This window comes from Nansenia antarctica (genome assembly GCF_963989245.1).
Source record: "Nansenia antarctica genome assembly, chromosome: 3".
NCBI classification, from domain to species: Eukaryota; Metazoa; Chordata; class Actinopteri; order Argentiniformes; family Microstomatidae; genus Nansenia; species Nansenia antarctica.
Window position 1 is genome coordinate 30,348,061 of NC_137688.1, and position 24,487 is coordinate 30,372,547.

The 24,487-nt window shown below is 47.8% G+C and overlaps 2 protein-coding genes across 2 annotated transcripts in view; one reads left to right on the forward strand and one right to left on the reverse strand.

Moving 5' to 3' along the window:
* Nucleotides 1-909: 909 nt before the first annotated feature.
* Nucleotides 910-11,234, forward strand: znf687b (zinc finger protein 687b; the record flags this gene model as incomplete). Its single annotated transcript, XM_080525631.1, has 9 exons — nucleotides 910-3,445; nucleotides 4,555-4,817; nucleotides 4,946-5,130; nucleotides 5,269-5,445; nucleotides 5,606-5,768; nucleotides 5,936-6,292; nucleotides 7,707-7,807; nucleotides 10,273-10,366; nucleotides 10,545-11,234. 9 exons carry the CDS (start codon nucleotides 910-912, stop codon nucleotides 11,232-11,234), a joined length of 4,566 nt encoding a protein of 1,521 aa, XP_080381757.1.
* A 10,715-nt stretch (nucleotides 11,235-21,949) lies between these two features.
* Nucleotides 21,950-24,487, reverse strand: part of LOC308153973 (uncharacterized protein) — a gene marked incomplete at both ends in the record, with an annotated part of 19,962 nt that continues 17,424 nt past the window's right edge. Inside the window, one exon of the mRNA XM_080527154.1 lies at nucleotides 21,950-22,214. Coding sequence (XP_080383280.1) covers nucleotides 21,950-22,214 — 265 coding nt within the window. The remainder of the gene's footprint in view (nucleotides 22,215-24,487) is intronic.

The following is a 24,487-nucleotide window of genomic DNA, read 5'->3' on the forward strand; positions in this document are numbered from 1 at the left end:
AGCAGCGACGGTAGTCGGGAATCTCAAATCCAGGTAAACAATAAAAATAATGTGCAATAGAAAACCATCGTACCGGTCTCACCCATTGTCAACAGTGAACGTCTAACCCCCCATGATCATAGTTTCCAATAATGCATGATTATTCCCCAGTCGTTTGTTTTGAATGTAATGCAGTGGCCTTCGCTAATGTAATGACCCTCGCTGCCTTGGCCACAGCAGACCAGCCTGGGTGTGATGAAGATCACAAGAAACTCACAGCTAAGAAACATGACGAGTTGTTTTATTATTATTAATCAGCGGGCCACCGTTAGAGTTTTATTTAAACTGTGATGCATTTCCTAAAGGTTGAATGTATTGAACATCTACATTGTACTGGAGTCGCATCGGTTCTCAGTCTAAAGGGAGAGAGGTGCTATGTGGCTAGGCAGCTAGCCGTGCTAGCGTCGTGGCTATAGGAGTAGTTGGCATAATGACAGTCAGACGGGCTTTGATCTCACCCTGAATTGCATTGGGGTTCATGCAAGCCACTGTCTCGTAAATAGGATCTGTTTGGCCAACGCATTGCTTCGAGAAACGAATGTGAGCTAACAGTCTAATCCAAATAGCCCCCTGTATTATGCCACCGACCTGCTTGTGTTGCTAGCTTGCTTAGCATGTGACATCCAACTGACAGTCAATTCCGTCATGCATGTGTAGTAGCGAGTCATCTAAGCCGACATACAAGTGAGTGTGTTTTGAACCTCCACTGTATGTCCTATGTCATCTCTGTATTTGCTTAGTCAGCTAAATTATTTTAATTGTATTATTTACTTCCCGTCGCAACAATGAGGGAAAAACTGTGGATGTTCTGATCTGAGCTCTAATGTCCTGCTCTCTGGTGTGTCCACTCTTCCAGGATTCGGTCCCGGTATGGGGGACATGAAGACCCCAGATTTCGATGACCTGTTGGCAGCCTTTGACATCCCCGACATCGACGCCAAAGAGGCCATCCAGTCTAACCCTGACGAGGCTGAAGGACCGCAACACGGGCCAGGGGCGGGTGGTGGTGGTGGTGGTGGTGCTCCCCTGGGGAAGGCAGATGGCGTTGTGGGGGTCGGCCCATCTCAGAGACCCCCTAGCCCCCCCGACCCCCAGGGCGACCCCCCCATCGTCAGCGTCATCGTGAAGAACCGAGTTCGTCCCGAGAACCTGGATGGAGGGGACGGCGACACAGACCAGGACTCTCTGGACGAACTAGCAGGGGTGACCGGAGGCCCGCGGCTTGGAGCCTGCGCCCCAGGCATAGCAGAATCAGAACCCCTCAACCATAACGGTTTTGGGGTGTCTGGTGCCTCCACACCTCTCCCCCTGTCCCAGGCTCATTCCAATGGGGAGCCGTGGTCTGTGTGCACCCCCAAAACGGCCTCCGAGGGCGGAGGAGGAGGAGGAGGAGGAGGAGGAGGAGGAGGGGGGTCTGGATCCACTAAACCTGCCAAGCAGAGTGGGAACATTTTCAACAGACTGAAGCCTCTGATGGCGCAGGGGCCGGGAGACCCTGTAGGGAGGGCGAGGAAGATGCAGCTCCTCCAGCAGCAGCACCAGCAGCAGCACACCCAGCAGGACACAGCAGCGGCCCAGCACGGGGCAGAGGAGGGCAAAGCCTCTTTATCCTCCTCCTCCTCCTCTTCCTCCTCCTCTTCGTCCGGGGTGTCTTCTCCCCTCGTTTCGGGAGTGTCCGTAGGACTGACGTCTCCGTTCTTCCCTCCCTCCAAGCCTCCTCTTCCGTCTCCGCCCTCCGTCCTCTCCTCGCGCCCCCTCCACACGTCCCAGTCGTTCAACGGGGCGCCTAAACCCAGCGCCGCGGCCTTCCGACCTCGGGACTCGGAGGATGAGGAAGACGAGGAGGAAGACGAGGAGGAAGACGAGGAAGAGGATTCCAATTCGGACAACGGGGGTCCGCTGGTGATACAGGAACCCCCCGAATCCCCCTCCTCCTGCACCCCTCCCAAACTCACCCGCCGGTATAGGTCTCCAGCCGCCAGCTCCGATTCCGTGCCCCCCCACCCCATGGCGTCGTCGGCAGCTCACCCCAAACCGGGAGACACTCCGTCAGGCGCCAGCACGACGTCGACCCCCCAGCCCGGCTCTGCCAAGAGCCCCCCGCAGGACGACCGACACCCGGAGCACGTCATCGAAGAGCGGGACTCGCCCGAGAGTCCCGAGCCGGAGGTCTCCAAATCCGCCGCCCCGGCGGTCCCCGCTAAGAGGTGCTCCAGCCCCGCCGCGGCCTCCACGCCCCCCCCCTCGGACCTCCGGGAACCGAAGGAGGAGGAGGAGGAGATGGAGGTGGGGAACAGCCGAGTCGAGAAAGCTGCGGACGGCGTCGGCGGCAAGGCGGACGTAGAGAAGGAGGAGGGGGCGAGAACCGAAGAGGAGAAGATGGACGTGGTCGAGGCAAAGTCGAAAGCCCCGGCGTCCACCGGAGGCGGGACCTCTACTACCGGGGCGTTGGGGGCTCCTGCCAGGCCCCTGAAAGTCCGGATAAAGACCATCAAAACCTCCACCGGTGGAATCACCAGAACTGTTACCAGGGTGGCCCCTAAAGCCGGTGCTGCAGCGGGCAAGGGCCTGGACCCCAGTAAAGCTTCCCCGGGGGGGGGGCGCAAAGTCCCGGCCAACAGGGTCAGGAAGGTGGAGGCGTCCTCCGGCCGTGCGGCGGCGACGTCGCAGCAGCAGAAAGTCAAGAACCTCAACGCTCTCCCCGTGTCGACGCTAGCGGCGAGCAGCGCCATGCTAGCCGCCGCCACCAAGGCCCAGAACAAGATGGCCGCCTCGTCCGACAGGGCCAAGGTCTCGGCCACCGCCGTCAGCATCACCAAGTCGGCCGCCCTCCCTGCCACCCCCTCCATCGCCTCCTCCCCCAAGTTCTCCGGTCTGGCCACCGGCGGGATCAGCGTCCGCCCCGCCCCGGCCGCCGGCGCTAAAGCGGCTAACGGCGGCGCGGCCCTGGCCTCCGGCTCCTCCCACCAGACCAACAAGCCGGCTTCCATCGTCAACAGCACGGGGGCCGCCATCTCCCGCAGCCAGTCCAGCCTGGTGGAGGCCTTCAACAAGATCCTCAACAGCAAGAACCTGCTGCCCAGCTACAAGCCGGACCTGTCGGCCCCCCCGCCCCCGGAGTGGGGGCTCCCGCTGCCCGCCGCCGGGTACCGCTGCCTGGAGTGCGGCGACGCCTTCGCCCTGGAGCGCAGCCTGGCGCGCCACTACGACCGGCGCTCACTGCGCATCGAGGTGACGTGCAACCACTGCGCCAAGCGGCTGGCCTTCTTCAACAAGTGCAGCCTGCTGCTGCACGCCCGCGAACACAAGGAGAGGGGCCTGGTCATGCAGTGTTCTCACCTGGTCATGAGGCCCGTCACCGTGGAGCAGATGATCGGCCAGCAGGACGCCGGCGCCACGACCAACGGTGAGTCGTTTGGTTTCGTCTGGTTTCGTTCGAGAATCCAAAGGGCGTTCGACTCCAAAGACGAAACCCGTCTTTGACTTTTTGACTTTTTTTGGTTTGACTTGGCGATTTTTGGTCTCCATGGAATGTCATGTCTTTGAGCATTGAGAAGAGCACTATATTTATTATTATTATTATTATTATTATTATTATTATTTACTCATTCATTCATTGCATATTGCACCTTTGTTGACACCCTGAGCACTCGTATTGAAGGGGGAAAGTCACCTCATGGCTACTTTCGTTGGGTAAGAAGTAGGGTGTGTTTGTATTTCCCTGGTTCGCTATTAACCAAAAAGGTATTGTGGTAACAAACCTATCACTTTCATAGCAAGATGACTAACTCACCTCCAATTCAAATGTTAATGGTCATTTACACAATACACAGGATACCATGTCAAGAAATGCTTCAGGGTAAGCAACTCCTCGACAATATCAATTTGTAATTGACTGGTCCTCTCTGTATTTCCTTCTTTTTCTTTTAATTTCTGAGTGGGGCAGTCCCACTCATATTTTTCATTTTATTGGACAGATATAGTGAAGACAGACAGGAAAGTAAGGAGAAGAAGGGAGAGAGAGAGGGCATGTCAGCATGGCATGGGCCAGAATCAAATCTATGCCGACATGGGCATATGTGTGCACTGTAGACCGCGGTGCTAGACCACTGGACCACCCCAGGCCATGGTGCTAGACCACTGGACCACCCCAGGCCATGGTGCTAGACCACTGGACCACCCCAGGCCATGGTGCTAGACCACTGGACCACCCCAGGCCATGGTGCTAGACCACTGGACCACCCCAGGCCATGGTGCTAGACCACTGGACCACCCCAGGCCATGGTGCTAGACCACTGGACCACCCCAGGCCATGGTACTAGACCACTGGACCACCCCAGGCCATGGTGCTAGACCACTGGACCACCCCAGGCCATGGTGCTAGACCACTGGACCACCCCAGGCCATGGTGCTAGACCACTGGACCACCCCAGGCCAGCCTCTCTGTAATTCCAACATGGCAGCTTGTGTTTCCCCCTGTCGTTGTTCACCATCGCTTGTCCTCCTGTCCTCCAGCCTCGTCCCCCTCGGCCACCACGGCGGCGTCTGCCAGCTCCAGTCCCCTGAAGGACGCCGCCCCCTCGTCCTCCACCGCCACCCAGCCCAGGCTGGTCCGCCGCGCCCCGCCCCAGAGCCCCCAGGCCCTGATGCCTCTGCCCTGTAAGAAGGGCGAGCTGCTCCAGTACAACAACTTCAGATGTCCAGAGTGCCAGGCCCAGTTCTCTGGCAAGGCCGAGCTGGTGGCCCACTTCCAGCAGATCAGAGCTACGCCGAACTCGGTGAGTCCTTGAATGCCACGATCCAAAAGTGTGTGTGTGTGCGTGTGTGCGTGCCGTCTCTGCTATACTATATGCAGTAACTGTCTCCTCTCCCCCTCTCTCCCCCCCCCCCCTCCCCTCTCCTCCAGACGTGTACTCTGTGCTCCCCTCCCATGATGCTGCCTAACTCGTGCAGCGTGTCGGCCCACCAGAGGGTCCACAAGCACCGGGCCCCCCACGTGTGTCCTGAGTGCGGTGGCAGCGCCCGCCAGGCCAGCTTCCAGACCCATCTGGAGGAGGCCTGTCTGCACTTCGCCCGACGCATCGGCTACAGGTGACCTTTGACCTTTAACCCTCACCCGACTGTCCTTAACACTTCACCACACAGCTACAGCTGACCTTTGACCTTTAACCCTCACCCTACTGTCCTTAACACTTCACCACACGTGTTGTTGTTCCTCTGTGTTCCCAGGTGTTCCAGCTGTCAGGTGGTGTTCGGGGGGCTCAACTCCATCAAGTCTCACATCCAGACGGCCCACTGTGAGGTGTTCCACAAATGCCCCAGCTGCCCCATGGCCTTCAAGTCTGCCCCCAGCGCCCAGGGCCACATCAGCACCCAGCATCCCAACCTCACCGGGGGACAGGCCAAGTAAGTGTCCTGCAGTGTCTCGTGGATGGACGGATGCAGAGTATTTAGAAGTCAGGGTTTGTGGTTGGTAAAAGCCCTAAACTTCTGGAATTACCGGTACTGTGCAATATGAATATTACCATGAACATGTATTTTTTTCTCTCTCTCTCTCTCTCTCCAGAATGATCTACAAGTGCGTGATGTGCGATACAGTTTTTACCCAGAAACCCTTGCTGTACATGCACTTCGACACTCACCTGGCCAAGCAGAAGGTTCACGTGTTCAAGTGTCCTGACTGCACCAAACTCTACGCGCAGAAAGGTTCCATGATGGATCACATCAAGGTGTGTTTTTCTATCTGTCTGTGAATGAACACGCGCGATTACACGGCAGGTATCATTTAGGAATATTGTCCTTTTTTATAGCTGTTTTACCTGTATGTGACGAAGTGTGTGTTTGGTGTCTCATCGCTTCCCCCTGGTCGTTCCTTCCCGTTCTCGCTCGCGCTCAGACGGCTCACAGAGGCCTGTCCGTCAAACAAGAGGGCCAATCGGACGCCTCCGCCCCGACTCCAGCGCCTAGCAACCCTCCAGCCCCCTCCCTCCCCAAATCCAAGCCTCCTGCCAAGACCGACAACTCGGACGGAGAGGACTGGGGGCGCGACCAGGAAGAGGACGAGGAGGAGGAGGAGGAGGAGGAGGGAGAGGAGGAAGGGGACGAGGACTATGAGGAGCCGGAGAACGTCCCCAGCTCTCTGGAGGTGGGCGGCCATCTTGGAGGTCCGTCAGAGTGGAGCTGCCAGCCGTGTCAGAAGAGCTTCGCCGAGAGCGGCGACTACGTCTCTCACATGAAGACCGAGCACGGCAAGGTACACACACACACACACACACACACACACACACACAACCAGAGACTACGTCTCTCACATGAAGACCGAGCACGGCAAGGTACCTGGACACACACACACTACACACACACTCACACACACACACACACACACACACACTACACACACACACACACACACACACACACACACACACTACGCACACTACACACACACACACTACACACACACACTACACACACACACACACACACACTACACACACACACACTACACACACACACACACACACACGACTACGTCTCTCACATGAAGACCGAGCACGGCAAGGTACCTGGACACACACACGCAACCCCACACGCACACACACACACACACACACACGCAACCCCAAACGCACACGCACACTACACACACGCAACCCCACACACACGCAACCCCACACACACACACGCGCAACCCCACACACATACACACTACACACACACACACACATGCGCAACCCCACACACATACACACTACACACACACACACACACACAACCACACGCTCACATACACACACACACACGCGCAACCACACATACACACACACACAACCACACATGCAACCACACATACACACACACAACCACACATACACCTACACATGCAACCACACATACACGCACACACACACACGCAACCACACATACACCTACACACGCAACCACACATACACACCCACACACGCAACCACACATACACACCCACACACACACACACAACCACACACACGCAACCACACATACACCTACACACGCAACCACACACGCACACAACACACACACACACAAACAAACACACACTCACTCTCACACGCACACGCATGCACACACACAAATACAAATACAGAAAGGTAACTACACACACACACACACACACACTACACACACTACACACACACACACACACACACGACTACGTCTCTCACATGAAGACCGAGCACGGCAAGGTACCTGGACACACACACTACACACACACGCAACCAAACACGCACACTACACACACACACACGCAACCCCACACACACGCAACCCCACTACACACGCGCAACCCCACACACTACACACACACATACACACACACACAACCACACGCTCACATACACACACACGCGCGCGCAACCACACATACACCTACACATGCAACCACACATACACACACACACACGCAACCACACATACACCTACACACGCAACCACACACGCACACAACACACACACAAACAAACACACACTCACTCTCACACGCACACGCATGCACACACACACAAATACAAATACAGAAAGGTAACTACACACTCATATTGCATATCTAACCCTCTTCTGTGTGTGTGTGTGTGTGTGTGTGTGTGTGTGTGTGTGTGCCCATGCCGCTCTAGGCCATGAAGAAGTTCCCGTGCCGTGTGTGTGAGAGCTCCTTCTGCACCTCGTCCAGCCTGCGGCGGCACGTGCGCGTCATCCACGAGGGCAACAAGAGAGTCTTCCACTGCCAGTGAGTCAGCCGCGTCGTCATAGAAACGGTGACCGCAGTGCACCGTCAACACGACCGTGGAGAGGTTTTACACAGGAGGGCTGATGGCTCCATTCCATTTCCATTCAGGAAGTTTAGCTGAAATACCAATTCCAATTCTAAATTCCTAGTTGAAAAGCATCGAGGCTGATTGGAACTCATTTTGAAATGGAATGGAGCCCTGTGACCCAGTCACGTGGGACCTCCCGGGTGGTTGTAGCGTTGTCACTATCTCAGCGGTTGTGAAATGGAATAATAATTATTATTATTATTAGGATTATTATTTTCTTTGTCTCTAGCACTGCGACTGCCGATGGCACTTGTTTTACTTACTGTGTAGTTAACGCTAACCCTGTGTAGTTAACCCTAACCCTGTGTAGTTAACCCTAACCCTGTGTAGTTAATTCATTTAAACAAACAGACTTGTTGTCAGTCACTCAGGGAAAAGCATCTGCTAAATGCCTTAAGTGTAAAATGTAAATGTACAATCAGTTTCATTAACTGTAGAGCTGGTATTAACTGTAGAGCTGGTATTGTATCAGGGGAGGTGGTCCTGATGAAACATCCAGTGTGTATATATATATCCAGTGTTTCCTCCAGGATTTTTCACATTAGTGGCGGAGCGGTCAGTTTTTACGCGCACTGGCGCTCAAAACAAAGACGTAATTTCACCAAAAACTAGAGGGTGGCAACAATTATATATTTTTTAATAGCGGTTAAGTCATTAAAGCCGAGCAGGTGATTTTATATAGAAGGTGATCAAATACCAATATATCCTACAGCTGCAGCGGAACATGCGGAACGCGTATGACACACACACACACACACACAAGATCATCAGCTCATCGAATATGAAGTACACGAGAGATAATCAGCTCATCGAATATGAAGTACACAAGAGTAGAGTACACATGGAACCGGGAACGCGCATACAGCACTGAACAACATCCGTAGAATATAAACGTGTGACTGACAGTCACATACATACATACATACATACACACACACACACACACACACACACACACACACACACACACACAATGAAAGATCATCAGCTCATCAATACGAAGTAGGCCTACATGAGAGTACACGCACAAAACCGGCTAACATTACTCATTAACTGTTTACACAAGTAAAAGCATTCGGTAAACAACAACAGCAAGGTAATGCTATCAGTTGAGTTACTGAGAAAACCAACTCTTACCTTTGAGGACACCAACATGAGCCCTGCTTACCCGTACCTCCGCCGTTCTGTTCGTGGTGAATTTAGAGGCAATAGATTATTTTTGCCCCGCGCATATTGCTATGAATAGTTCGAAGCTAGCGTTAGGTGCGAGAATGCTCGGTTAACCCATTAGCGGGAACATTATTTGTTTCACAAAATAGGCTGATTTAGTTGACCATGAACATCAGAGACATACATTACGAATGTTCATTTAAAATACTCTATACTGAGCACTGGTATAAGAACATGAACCAGAGAACAGCAGTAAATGCAATAACCCACAGTCGTCGCTGATGATGTTGCATTTTCGATTAGGATACGTTTACGGGATTAAAGGGACCGGCGCCGGGCGAAGAGAGAGAGAGTGATTTCCTGAAATCCAAATGTCCCGCTAAACTCGGACCAATCACAAAACTGTTTTGAAAGCGCCTCGCGCCGCGCGCCTGTTGAGAGCGATTCAGTCTCGATTGCAGTGCGAACACAAACAACGAGGTTAATTGCAACATTGTATTGTAACTAACTACGCCCTAAATCGTAACGAAATGTAGGTCTGGAAGCGGCCTAAATCTAGCTCCAATCTTTTTTCTGTTCTCCGGTCATAATAACTCGCTGCCCTTCTGCGCAGCCTGAATCAAAGTGGACTGTCTGAATCAATTAGTGGTGGAGGAAATTCATTCGTGGCGGCCCGCCACGAATAAATGCATATAGAGGAAACACTGTATATATAATAAAGAGAGACATGTTTGGGAGCAGGTCATTTACTACCGTCTCCCAGGAGAATACAGTTCAGTTTCTGTCTCCCTGGCGTGTGAGGTGTTTCTACCTGGCGTGTGAGGTGTTTCTACCTGGCGTGTGAGGTGTTTCTACCTGGCGTGTGAGGTGTTTCTACCTGGCGTGTGAGGTGTTTCTACCTGGCGTGTGAGGTGTTTCTACCTGGCGTGTGCGTGTGAGGTGTTTCTACCTGGCGTGTGAGGTGTTTCTACCTGGCGTGTGAGGTGTTTCTACCTGGCGTGTGCGTGTGAGGTGTTTCTACCTGGCGTGTGAGGTGTTTCTACCTGGTGTGTGCGTGGGAGGTGTTTCTACCTGGCGTGTGAGGTGTTTCTACCTGGCGTGTGCGTGTGAGGTGTTTCTACCTGGCGTGTGAGGTGTTTCTACCTGGTGTGTGCGTGGGAGGTGTTTCTACCTGGCGTGTGACCTGAGTGACGTGGGTTTGTTGCAGACACTGCACCGAGGGCAAACGCACCTTCAGCAGCCGCCTGATTTTGGAGAAGCACATCCGGGTCCACCACGGGGTCAGAGCAGCAGACGCACAGGTCAGTACCACCTGTCTGTCAGTCACACCTACTTTTATCAGTTTATCTGTGTCACATTCGGTCACATTTCAGTCTCTGAATATTGGAATCCTATTCAGATGATATTACAGATTTGACACCCTCTCTTTATCTCCCCCCCCTCTCATTATCTCCCCCCCCCCTCCCCGCCCCCCAGCAGGCTCCCCCTCAGACCAGGAAGCGTTCTGCACCGGGGGAGGGGCCAATCAGCTCGTCTGAGCAGGACGGGGAGGGCGGTGGTCCTCCAGGAAGCAGGGCGGGCGAGGAGGAGGAGGAAGGAGGAGGGGGGGGGGCGGGGGGCACAGAGGGCGGAGAGGCCGCCGAGGAGGGAGAGGAGGCCGCCGGCGGCGGTCCTGTGAAGAGAACGAGAGCCTCGCTGGCGGCCCCCCCCGCGCCCGCGCCTCCTCCGGAGGTGGAGGACACGGCGTTCCGCTGCGTGCCGTGCGGCTTCGCCACGGAGGACGGCGCCGAGTTCCAGCGGCACATCCCCCAGCACCGCGCCGACGCCGCCTCCTTCCAGTGCCTGCAGTGCGGCGTCTGCTTCGCCTCGGCCGGCTCCCTGGGGCGCCACCGCTTCATCGCCCACCGCGTGCGGGACCCCCAGGACCCGGACCACCAGCGCCGCCGCAGCCGCCGCCAGCGCACCCCGTCCTCCCCCGGAGACGGCGGCTCCTCCCCCTCCTCCTCTTCTCCCCCCCCGGGCCAGGAGGGGGAGGACGGGGGAGAGGGAGGCGGCCTGAGCTGCAGGGTGTGCGGCAAGCGCTTCGACAAGTCTTCAGACCTCAACACCCACTTCAGGACCCACGGAATGGCCTTCATCACCGCCCGCAAGACAGACAAACCCCAGTAGGAGGGGGGGGGGGCGTGACGGACAGGTCTGTAAAGAGGGAGTCGAAGGGGATCGACTCGATCGGTCGGGGGTCTCGGAATCATGGTTTGAGAGATGAACACATCACACATCGCTGTGTGACAGCCGACGAACGCTGATTCTTTTTCGGTGCGGTTTGGGCGACACCCTAGGGTCATCTCTGTCTGTGTGTTTGTGCAGTTATACTCAGCATGCTGATCATCGTCGTAGTGAGACGGAGGGTCAAAGGTCACCGTAGCGTAGCGTTAGCATCAACCGATAGATTAAATCCAGGGTTCGAGTTATAAGCTGAGCTTTGTGGGGGTCTCCAAAATAACAGTGCGAAATGTTCTCATGCACGCGCGCGAATCATGCCCACACAGCGATGGGACTAACAAGTTTTAATTAGCCATAGGCTACTCATTTCACCACATCAACAGCACCACATGAAACAACAGCTATAAGCGATAGTCACGGGTATCTCGGCCAATAATTTTTTTGTTTTTGCTATACAGTCCATTCACTTTCCCTGTTAGCACGACACATTGTCTACATCTCCATTTCCAGTGACATCGCACCTGACATAAATAATCATGTATGCTCGTCCATGAATTGTGCTTTCATCTAATGTTATGCTACTACGGGAATCAAGTGATTTGACATTAGAAATGAATTTGTTTCATCTCTTGTGCAATGTGCTCTACAATCTGGGCACATGAATGATCGGATCGGTGAGCAGGGGCCAACTGCCGCGCCATTCATCTCATTAAGTTTCATAATTGGATTCAGTTTTGTATAAGGCATCCTTTCTTTAGCGACATTATAGGCTATAGGCTGCCCTGAACGAACTAGCTGTCTCCTTATACATACTGGAGGTGAGTTCTGCTACTTTCTTCGGAAGCACTTGCTTTTGTTTGAGCTCTGCTATTTCAACAGTTTCAACGTTAGGTGTCATAACAGGGCAGCTGAATTCAAGTTTGGTTTCTTGGTTGAAAACCCGAAACTTTCCAGGCTTGTCGACTCGGTCGGCAGCAGTGGCCTTTTTTGGGGCGGCATGATAGCTAGCTACTGAATGTTTTCTTCTCAATAATCACGTTCGCAAGCTCTCAACGATCATATTCTGCTGTTGCACAATATTCTACTGCGCCCCATAGTGTCTTGGTGGTAAAGTGCAGGCAGTCAAAGGCATACTGTCATTCACAGGAGATTAATGCTGGTGCGCGTAGTTCTTTTGGAAAACGTGTTTATTTTATAATATTTATCATATAAATAATACTCATTACATTGACATTTTTTATCAAATAATGGTTGTGGTAATGTATTATTAGCGACCCCCACAGATGTATGATTTTACTGCTTTCATGGGAGCTCAGACCTTCCTTATGGAAGCTCAGCTCCCATTGGCTCCCACATAACTCGAACCCTGATTAAATCGCTCAAGTCTTTTTCTTGATTCCTGGCGTTTCTCTCTCCTCACCCTCCTCCTCGGGATGCTCCTCCAGGGGAGGCTGGTGGAGGTAGAGATCGGAGGACTACCTCGTTGTACGGAATGGAAGGTGGAACGGTATCAAGCGACCGGCCTCTCCCCTGTCGTCTTCTAATGAGTTGTGAGAAGGTGGCGAGGGTGGAGGAAGAGAGGAATCCAGGGAAGACCTTTGAGATTTGGCCATTCTTTCTGTCTCCATAGTGTCTTGTCAGCGGAGGCTGGAGGAGGTCGAAATCGGAGGACGGGGCTCTGTAAGGCATGGGACGTAACTGAGAAATGGTCTCAAATGTGTGTGCTTCACACCATTCCTCATCCCGTTCCATGCATTTACAACGAGCCCGTCCTCCGATTTCTACCTCCACCGGCCTACCCTGGTGTCTGTCTGTCTGTCATCAATACCACACTCGGTCACTTTTGCCAGGCTCTTATTTTTGTTCTTCTTATTGTTTGATGTTGTTGTCTTTTTCATATGAAACATTCTTCATTTTTTCTCTTTTTTTTTCTAAGTACATTTCCTTCTGTACTTTTCTTCATTTTTTTCTATCGTTTGTACTGATATTTTTATATCGCTGTCATCATTCACATTGTCTTTTTTCCATCATTATATTTGTGGTCTGAATCATTATTCTTGTGTAGGTAGAAAGGCATTCATTCAGTCTTGCATTTCATTGTTAACTCAACATCCACAAGAGGCAGAGCTCAGGGGACTGACTCAGACTGATCTATGGAAGGAGGAACGGTATCAAACACACCGCTCCTCATTCCATTTCAGTCCATGGATTTCAATGAGCCCGTCCTCCGATTTCTACCTCCGCTAGCCTCCATTGGCACTGACCCACTGTAGAGAAGAAACACTCCTCTCGGCTGAGGGCTGGAAACTGTTCTCAAGTCAGTGTGTACAGTTGACCTTCCAGGCCTCAGAAGCAAAAAAAAAAAAAAACGAACTAAAAGGGACTATATGGAGAGTTTAAAACACTGATTTTAAGTAATAATGACATTATTATATTTATTTATATGAAACACATTAGTGATGTTGATGTTGTTTGTGCTTGTGAGAGTCATTGGCCGTCAATCTTATTGAAAGATTGAACGGTAGGAATAGTTTGAAATAAATGTGAGGAGAGAAATGAGATATATCTCTGTTATTATGACATGTCATTAGAGGACTAGGTTACATAGTTGATTGTAACCTGAGCTGTTTGAGTGGTGGGTTGTGCTATCAACATTTTAGCTAGGCAAATAGAGAGTTTAAGATTCTTGCCAGTGCTCTTTATGGGTGTATGTTGCACTGTAAATACATTTTGGAGCTTTACACACAACCGGGCCGACCTGAACCATACTGTGCTGGCTTGAATATTTTCCTTTCAAGTTGTCCTTTCCAGCCCTGTTTCTGCAACTATGGTTATGGCATAACCAGTCCACCCAGGTACAGCTCAGCTCCTAGTGAGAGTTACGGTATACAGTACACTAAAAGAACACATTAGAGTTTTGTTACTTGTTTTGGAAAATGTGAATACGTATAGTATTTGTACTTGTACTGTTACGTTTTTATTTCCACCAATTTGAAACAAAAAGGATGTTGAATATGATAAGAGGTAGATATTATACATAGTAACATAAAAAGAAGAAGCAGAAAGTGAGGAGATCGTTGTGTGCTTCAATAATGTGTACAAATAAGAATATGAACCTTAATCTCTTTGCTATGACTCATCTTTTCTAACTCAGATCAGCGCTAGCTGTCCTCCACCTTTCTTTTGTATCTGTTTCAATAACCTTTGTGACTCACGTGAAGGGCCTATCTCTCTGTGACTCACGTGAAGGGGCCTATCTCTCTGTGACTCACGTGAAGGGCCTATCTCTCTGTGACTCACGTGAAGGGCCTATCTCTCTGTGACTCACGTGAAGGGCCTATCTCTGTGACTCACGTGAAGGGGCCTATCTCTCTGTGACTCATGTGAAGGGGCCTATTTCTATGGATATTTGTTTGTCTGTTTTTTGGTTTGTTTTATAAGTCACCTGATATCATATTTATATATAAATATATAGCGAAATGATGAATCCATGCCTGTCATTTTTCTTTTCATGGTCGTTGTCTGCTTGCTGAAATGCCATACATTTTTTGTGCCGTTTTAAAATAAATGTGTAAAAGAAGGAATTTTGGTCTTTATTGAGACATATCGAGTGTAATACAAGCCCAACATACTAGCATATAATGAAACACTATAAAGCTGTTCAAAGCTACTAATAATCCATGCAGAAGTGCCTGAATTGCCAGGGTAAGGTGGGCAGAGCTAGATATAAAAATGTGATTAAATGTCGCCTACATTGCAACCACAGTGATTGATGGTTCAAAGTGTCGATGTTTTAGTTGTATCGGTCTATTTTGATAAACAATGAAAAACATAACTGTCTTATTTGCAAATTATATCAAAGAAATCTTGCGGGACGATGGAGTATCAAAGGCCGATTTAGACTTCTGCGTAAAATCAACGCCGTAGCCTTGCGTAGTCCCGCGTGGGCCCGCCTTGCCTACGGCGTAGGTTGACGTGCACATCTCCAAAAATTTAAGAACGCGTCAGTTTCTACGCAACCGTAAGCTCTCTGATTGGTCCGCTTGGTAGCACATGATTCCGACTCTCTCGTACACCAAAATGCGGAAGCCATGACAGAAATGTCATTTACCTTTTCTGTAATTACTTATTAATAAAGAATTGAAAAATTATGATAACCATCGCATTATCTTAGTTTAATGTCATTTCAATCGATCATCTAACTTTTATTTACAACAAGCATAACAACAACAAAAATCGCTATTATGCCGTTTTTTGATCGCCATTATGCCGCTATGAGTACACCGACCAACGGGCGGACCAACGTAGAACTATAAACTTGGAGAGCCCTTGCGTAGGCTACGGCGTAGCCGTGCGTAAATTCGACGCAGGAGTATAAATCAGGCTTAAAGGCCGATTTAGACTTCTGCGTAAAATCAACGCCGTAGCCTTGCGTAGTCCTATGGAACGCCCGCTCCGCTAAAATGGACTCGCGTATCATAGCCAATGAGGGACCTTGAATCAAGGCACTCATACATATTAATGAGGAGTTTCGCGTCATTGCTGTCGACAACAGCGTAGGGGGTACGTTTCGCTACGTATGGAAGGCCACACCCTGCAGGCGAGCCGATTTGAAAACTTCTCGCGGGGGAGTAAAGTTTCACAAGCAGACCAACTTCGTGAGGATGGCATTGCCGATTTGAAAACTTCTCGCGGGGGAGTAAAGTTTCACAAGCAGACCAACTTCGTGAGGATGGCATTGCGGGCTTTTCTTTCGAATTGCAACCGCACATTTAGTGAATGTGTGAGACTAGCAATGTCGGACGATGAGGAAGTAGTAAAATGAACCCCTGACAGAGGGGGTTGGTGGCCTAGGTTTGCCTTCCATAACCAATTGTGTCATGTTTGTTGTGCAATAGCCCACACTTTATCATAGAGAAACAATCTGTAGAGACCCAGTGTCCCAAGCCTACAAAAAGTCACCTGATATCATATTTATATATAAATATATAGCGAAATGATGAATCCATGCCTGTCATTTTTTTTTTCATGGTCGTTGTCTGCTTGCTGAAATGCCATACATTTTTTGTGCCGTTTTAAAATAAATGTGTAAAAGAAGGAATTTTGGTCTTTATTGAGACATATCGAGTGTAATACAAGCCCAACATACTAGCATATAATGAAACACTATAAAGCTGTTCAAAGCTACTAATAATCCATGCAGAAGTGCCTGAATTGCCAGGGTAAGGTGGGCAGAGCTAGATATAAAAATGTGATTAAATGTCGCCTACATTGCAACCACAGTGATTGATGGTTCAAAGTGTCGATGTTTTAGTTGTATCGGTCTATTTTGATAAACAATGAAAAACATAACTGTCTTATTTGCAAATTATATCAAAGAAATCTTGCGGGACGATGGAGTATCAAAGGCCGATTTAGACTTCTGCGTAAAATCAACGCCGTAGCCTTGCGTAGTCCCGCGTGGGCCCGCCTTGCCTACGGCGTAGGTTGACGTGCACATCTCCAAAAATTTAAGAACGCGTCAGTTTCTACGCAACCGTAAGCTCTCTGATTGGTCCGCTTGGTAGCACATGATTCCGACTCTCTCGTACACCAAAATGCGGAAGCCATGACAGAAATGTCATTTACCTTTTCTGTAATTACTTATTAATAAAGAATTGAAAAATTATGATAACCATCGCATTATCTTAGTTTAATGTCATTTCAATCGATCATCTAACTTTTATTTACAACAAGCATAACAACAACAAAAATCGCTATTATGCCGTTTTTTGATCGCCATTATGCCGCTATGAGTACACCGACCAACGGGCGGACCAACGTAGAACTATAAACTTGGAGAGCCCTTGCGTAGGCTACGGCATAGCCGTGCGTAAATTCGACGCAGGAGTATAAATCAGGCTTAAAGGCCGATTTAGACTTCTGCGTAAAATCAACGCCGTAGCCTTGCGTAGTCCTATGGAACGCCCGCTCCGCTAAAATGGACTCGCGTATCATAGCCAATGAGGGACCTTGAATCAAGGCACTCATACATATTAATGAGGAGTTTCGCGTCATTGCTGTCGACAACAGCGTAGGGGGTACGTTTCGCTACGTATGGAAGGCCACACCCTGCAGGCGAGCCGATTTGAAAACTTCTCGCGGGGGAGTAAAGTTTCACAAGCAGACCAACTTCGTGAGGATGGCATTGCCGATTTGAAAACTTCTCGCGGGGGAGTAAAGTTTCACAAGCAGACCAACTTCGTGAGGATGGCATTGCGGGCTTTTCTTTCGAATTGCAACCGCACATTTAGTGAATGTGTGAGACTAGCAATGTCGGACGATGAGGAAGTAGTAAAATGAACCCCTGACAGAGGGGGTTGGTGGCCTAGGTTTGCCTTCCATAACCAATTGTGTCATGTTTGTTGTGCAATAGCCCACACTTTATCATAGAGAAACAATCTGTAGAGACCCAGTGTCCCAAGCCTACAAAAACCACAGCACTGTCACACAACAATGTTCAAAATAAATGTACATTCCATTTTCTATGTTTTCATCCCATATAGCCTATATTTATTGAAAAATTAAATGACCTCAGTGTGCACTGCTATCAACAATACCAACCCCAGCAACAGGGTGTTCACCCTGCTGCAATCTGGCAAGAGATACAGAAGTAAGTAAGTAAGTAAGTAAGTAAGTAAAATGTATTTGGACAGCACCTTTCCCAGACCAAGGGTCACAAAGTCACAAAGAGTTTGGGAGCCACGGTTTGTAATGCTCTATCACCCTGGGTCTGTCTGTCTGTCTGTCTGAATGCTCTATCACCCTGGGTCTTCAGTCTGGCACGGGAGACAACCAGCAAACCCTGGTCAGAGGACCTGAGAGACCTGCTGGGGCTGTAGGCTCAGAGACAGCTTCTTCCATCAAGCTATCAGACTACTGAACTCTGGCCACTAGCCTAGCTAGCCACTGCCAATATTGCACACTATCTCATTTAGTATTTTCTTTTTTTATTTAAAATATTATTTCTTTGCACTATGTTGTTGTCTGGTGCTGATGTAGAACGGAGCACGGACACACACACACACACACACACACACACACACACACACACACACGCACGCACACACACACACACACACACACACACACACACACACACCTGAGACCTACTGGGACTGTAAGGACCTGAGACCTACTGGGACTGTAAGGACTATATCTTGCATCTCATTGTGCATCCCTGTGTTATAGAATGCCAATAAATGAACCTTGTACCTTGTTGTTGTTACTAAGAGTCAGGGGATAAGATAAGAGAAAGGGGATAAGATATCAGAATGTGTATTACTCAGGCAAGACCAAATTTGTTTTGCACTGAACATCCGCCACCATGTAACATGACTATGAGTTTGTTTACCTTAGTTGATACCAAAATGTCAAGCAAAGTGATGTCCCCTTGCCAAAATAAATTATTAAATAAACAAACAAATCATAATCTGTTCTCGCTTATTACTGTTAAGTAATAAATGGCGCTGTAGAACTGCGGCCTCGTACCTATCACAGCCGTGCTGATATTAAGTATAACAGCACTCCCTCTCGTGTGATATTGCTTAGATGTTCATATGCCAATGGGCCATAATGTTGTCTTTCAATGTCATCCTCCCCTACTTTTCACCCCTTCATATCAATCGCTGGACAGACATTTGCTGATCTAATCTAATCTACTAATTAGTCAAATCTATATGAGCCCCAGGAAATAGGGGACAATAGAAAAATCAAATTTTCTTTTCTTTGTCTTACATGTGTAAACATACATGCTCTGTGTATATGTTTTCGATGTACTTATTGTTTTAAGACTGTAATTTCAACGTTAGTATTGAAGCAGTATTGAAATGACATTAAACTAAGACAATAAGATGGTTATCATAATTTTTCAAATCTTTATTTGTTTGGACCATTGTTTTTCTCATACAATTCTCTATGTATTATCTATCTCTCCTTTAATCTAAAGTGAAAGCAAAATTATATGTGTATATACATGAGAATATACATTATATATGGCATAGTGACGCCTAGTGGTAGGACTGGTAACATTACAAACATACATAGATTTCGAAATCTATGTCTGCTTGTAATGTTACCAGTCCTCGTTGCTTCTTCTTCTTTTGTTGTTTAAACAGCATCATCGTTCTAAAGGTAACTATTATAAAGTTAACTGGTAATGCACCTAAAAGCTGTTTGCCAACTGCCTTTAAACCACAAAAGGCTTCCTTTCTAACACCCAGACATCAGTAGAATGGAAACACCCAGACATCAGTAGAATGGAACAGCCCGTTGAAATCGACGTGTCTACGTAGACACGTTAAAAATCGACGTGTGGAATTGACGCCTAGAGGCAACGTGTGGAGACGTGCCGTTTTATGTGGGCATGGCCTTCCATACACATCTCCAAAAATGTAAGAACGCGTCAGTTTCTACGCAACCGTAAGCTCTGTGATTGGTCCGCTTGGTAGCACATGATTCCGACTCTCTCGTAGACCAAAATGCGGAAGCCATGACAGAAATGTCATTTACCTTTTCTGTAATTACTCATTAATAAAGATTTGAAAAATTATGATAACCATCGTATTATCTTAGTTTAATGTCATTTCAATGCATCATAGAACTTTTATTTACAAGAAGCATAACAACAAAAAGATCGCTATTATGCCGCTTTGAGCTTTGAGCTCCTTTGAGTTCTAACCGGAAGATGTGACGGTGTAGCGCGGGCTACGCAGAAGTGTAAAGTGCGAGACCTACGTAAGAGGCTACGTAAACTACGCACGTAAATTCGACGCAGAACTTTAAATCGGCCTTAAGGGCTAAATGACACATGCTGCGTCCACCTTTCCTTACCTCAGCGTAAGCGTAGGCGTCCATGTTAACAGGTTAGATCCCCACAGGCTGCAGAGAGGCTCTCACGCACGCCTGGCGCTGACGTCTACTGCTCGCTAGAGTCCGAGTGTCGCCGTGAAAATTCTAGCTTTTAGCCAATGAAGGTTGAAAATTGAGGATTTAAAATCCCCGCTGCTGGCCAGTGCGAAATGCATTCTGGGATGCAGTATGCATGATACTGCAGTGTAGGCAGTATGCAATATATACTCATTGAGTATGCAGTATGCCATTTCGAACACAGCCACAGTAGTAGTTTGATTGATTGAAAACTTTATTAGAAGATTTGCAGAGGTAGGTACATGAAAGTACATATTACATACAAGGTCAACTAAAAGGATAAAAAGACCAAGAAAGCCACTGGCTTATTTCAATTGGGGTCCTTGATTCTCAATTCATCGTTACATGTAAGACAGACAAAAAAACTAGTACTATCTACAAGATAATACAGACAAATAACTATTACTATCTACAAGATAAACATACATCCATCATGGGAAGAACAATACAACAAAACATAAGGTATGTACAGCGGGTAGGACAGGTGGGGACATACACCACAGGTGGGGGTGGGGGACAAAACACAAAGTATGTACAGTGGGTAGTTCGGGTCTTTTAATCAGATTTTTGATTTAGAGGGTCCAGTTACGGATTGCAGCTTCCTGTAAATGTTTTTTGAGAGTGGTTTTGAAGGTGGGCAGTGTTTTGCACTCCTTTAAGATTATAGGAAGGGCGTTCCACATTTTTACTGCATAGTTTGCAAACGAGTTTAACCCCTTGTTTGTGGTGCAACGCGGTTGAACGTGGTTCGTGGAGCTTCCTCTGGTGTTGTATGTGTGGACGTTGTTCACTTTTTGGAAGTATGTTGACAGGTACTTGGGTGTCTTTGTGGTGTAGCGTATCTTGAAGACCAGGCCCAGTGCAAGCTGCTGCACTCTGTCAACTACTCGTAGCCAATCAAGGCTCAAAAAATGAGCAGCGGTTAGATGTGTCCTAGGGTTGAGGCCTAGCAGAAGCCTAACCAGTTTATTTTGGGCTGTCTGGAGTCTTGTTTTATGGGCCTTTGTGGTTCTATAGTACCATGATGTTACGGCATAGTCAAAGTGACATTGAATGAGAGCTCCTGATAGGGTCCTCAGTGTGTTTTTACTGACAAGTGAGGATATCCTGTACAAGAATCTAGTTCTATGGTTCACTTTTTTGATTACTTTTGCTGCCATTTTATCTCCGGAAAGATTTGCCTCTAAGATGGAGCCCAGGTATGTAATATCCTCTTTTCTTGTGATATTAATGTTACCCACTTTTATTTTAAAATGTTCAGCCTTTCTGAGTTTAGATGGGGATCCGTATAGGATGGTTTCAGTTTTACCTAGGTGTATTGATAGTTTATTGTCAGCTAGCCAGATGCAGATTCTACTCAGTTCAGTGCTTAGCGCTTTTTCCACCTGCAATATGTCCCTGTCAGAGACCAGCAGAGCTGAGTCATCCGCGAACAGGAACAAATTGCAATCACATGCTGATGACATGTCATTCACACAGCCTGACGACGTGTTGACAGACGGCAGCAATTTGATTGACAGCTGATAATATTATATTATGTGTTGGGAGGGGGTGGGACATCAGTATAAAAGGTTTCCAGGTGAATTTATTTTTTGTCTGGTTTTTTTGTATGCTTCTTACCAGTAGCTCATGAGCGACGTGTTGGAGACCCTGTTTTACTGTCTGTCCAGCTGCCCATCAGGGGAAGCCTTATACTACAGCTTTCTGGAGAAAACTATTATTTTAGTCCCGTCTTGGCTGTCCTTGGGGCAGTTCTTCAGGCTGTTGGTGGAGTCGGGTTGTACCCCTTCCAGCTCCAGCGCCTGCCCACCCTCTGGGGTCTGATTCTGGGCCGCGGGGGCAGAGGGGAGCCCCTTCTCTAGATGGTGGACCTCGATGAATAGCTCGTAGATCAGGGTGCCCACCAGCGCACCAACACAGGTGGCCACTAGGGGCACCCACCACCACCCGTCACCCGCCCTGAAGACAGAGAGAGAGAGCAGAAGGGTGTAAGGAAGTAATCAAGACAGAAGTAGTGCAGAGTACCCTAGAAGTCATGTAGAGTACACTAGTGAATACAAGTATGGAAGCATATAGCTGACTCAATTCAAATGCTAATGCAATATGAGATTGCAATTGCATGTTCCACTTTTGCATGCATTCTTTCAGACAATATTCAAATTCAAATGCAATTCTAATGATTTGCATTTTCATTTTCATGTACCCGATGTACACATTAGCTGTCAATATTAAAATTATAATGCAAAGCCATTTGACATTTAATTTCCAAAGTCATGCGCTGCTTTGTAGCTGACAAAATTCAAAAGTTCATTCTAATGTGCAAATGACTATGCAATCCCAAAATAGCATATTCATTTGCCACTTTTGCCTGCGTTATTTGAGTCAATATTCAAATTGTAATGCAATAATGTGATACGCAATTGCATTTACATGTTCTAGGAAACACATCCGCTTTACAGCTGACAAAATTCAAACTCTCTATGCAATTCAAACGCATCCGGGTACTTTGCTCTCCCGTCATGTCCACGCCCCTTTTTGGGTGATAGAAGTGGAGAAGTTTGACTGGCGGTCAATGGAAATTTCTGGTCTTTGCTACTTTAATCCGATAAAATAAGAAAACCGTAGTGCTTTTTAGATATTAGGAGCCCAAATCCGATGGCCAGTTAGGCAAACTATTATATAGTGTCGTTGCCGATCAATGATCGTAGGAGGCATGAATATGATTTAGGGGGTATTTAGTATAACAGGCTGGTTTATTGTGAGTTTACTTGTTTGTTTATTGCCTTGATCACCGTATTGAGAAGTCATATGGTTATGGGGGGTGATATTGCAAAGGTAATTTAAGCACCTGCGCACCTTGCATGGCGGTAGTGGAGAGAGAGGGGAGCGATGTATTTTTGTTGACCGCATATTATACGCATATTATACGCATATGACGCAGATGAACCACTGACCTCATGTCTTTTATAGCTTGCTTTTATAGTTGTTTTTATTTTCTTAATATTGTTGTCTTTATTTGCACTTGACACCACGGACCTCATTGTCTCTTAGCTTGTTTTATAGCATTTTCGCTTTTTAATTTGTCTAGTCTAGTGTGTAATATTTGTGAATATGTGAATATGTTTTTCTGTTTTTGCACCTTCAGAAGAACCACTACAATGTCATTGTATAGGCAACTGTACAAGGACAATAAAGTCTATTCTATTCTATATTCTATACGCATTGTTTGTTATTTTTCTGGTTTTGATCGCTTATGGATTATTTTTGTACGTCGCCAAGTTTGATTGTTCTATTATTCAATAAATGCTCTAAAACGTACTTTTCATCTCAGCGGATTGTTTGGCACGTCATACAATTACCAGCCCAGACCCTGCTTGGGTCTCTCAGCGACTTTTTACTTTTGGCTCTATCTATCTATCTCGCTACAGGTGTCATATAACCCTAACCCATATCTGTCATATAAAAGTACCTTATTGAATCTCCAGGTAATGTAGGCTATTTCTGACATCCATCACTTTTGCTTTTACAAATCCCTGATGACAGGGAGATGACGTATGACTGCTCTGATGAATCAACCCCTATTTCATTAATTTTCTCTATATAACGACGTCGATCATTGATCGGCAATGACACTATATAATAGCTTGCCTAACTGGCCATCGGATTTGGGCTCCTAATATCTAAAAAGCACTACGGTTTTCTTATTTTATCGGATTAAAGTAGCAAAGACCAGAAATTTCCATCGACCGCCAGTCACACTTCTCAATTTCTATCACCCTAAAAGAGGCGTGGACATGACGGGAGAGCAAAGTACCCGGATGCGTTTGAATTGCATAGAGAGTTTGAATTTTGTCAGCTGTAAAGCGGATGTGTTTCCTAGAACATGTAAATGCAATTGCGTATCACATTATTGCATTACAATTTGAATATTGACTCAAATAACGCAGGCAAATGTGGCAAATGAATATGCTATTTTGGGATTGCATAGTCATTTGCACATTAGAATGAACTTTTGAATTTTGTCAGCTACAAAGCAGCGCATGACTTTGAAAATTAAATGTCAAATGGCTTTCCATTATAATTTTAATATTGACAGCAAATGTGCACATCAGGTACATGAAAATGAAAATGCAAATCATTAGAATTGCATTTGAATTTGAATATTGTCTGAAAGAATGCATGCAAAAGTGGAACATGCAATTGCAATCTCATATTGCATTAGCATTTGAATT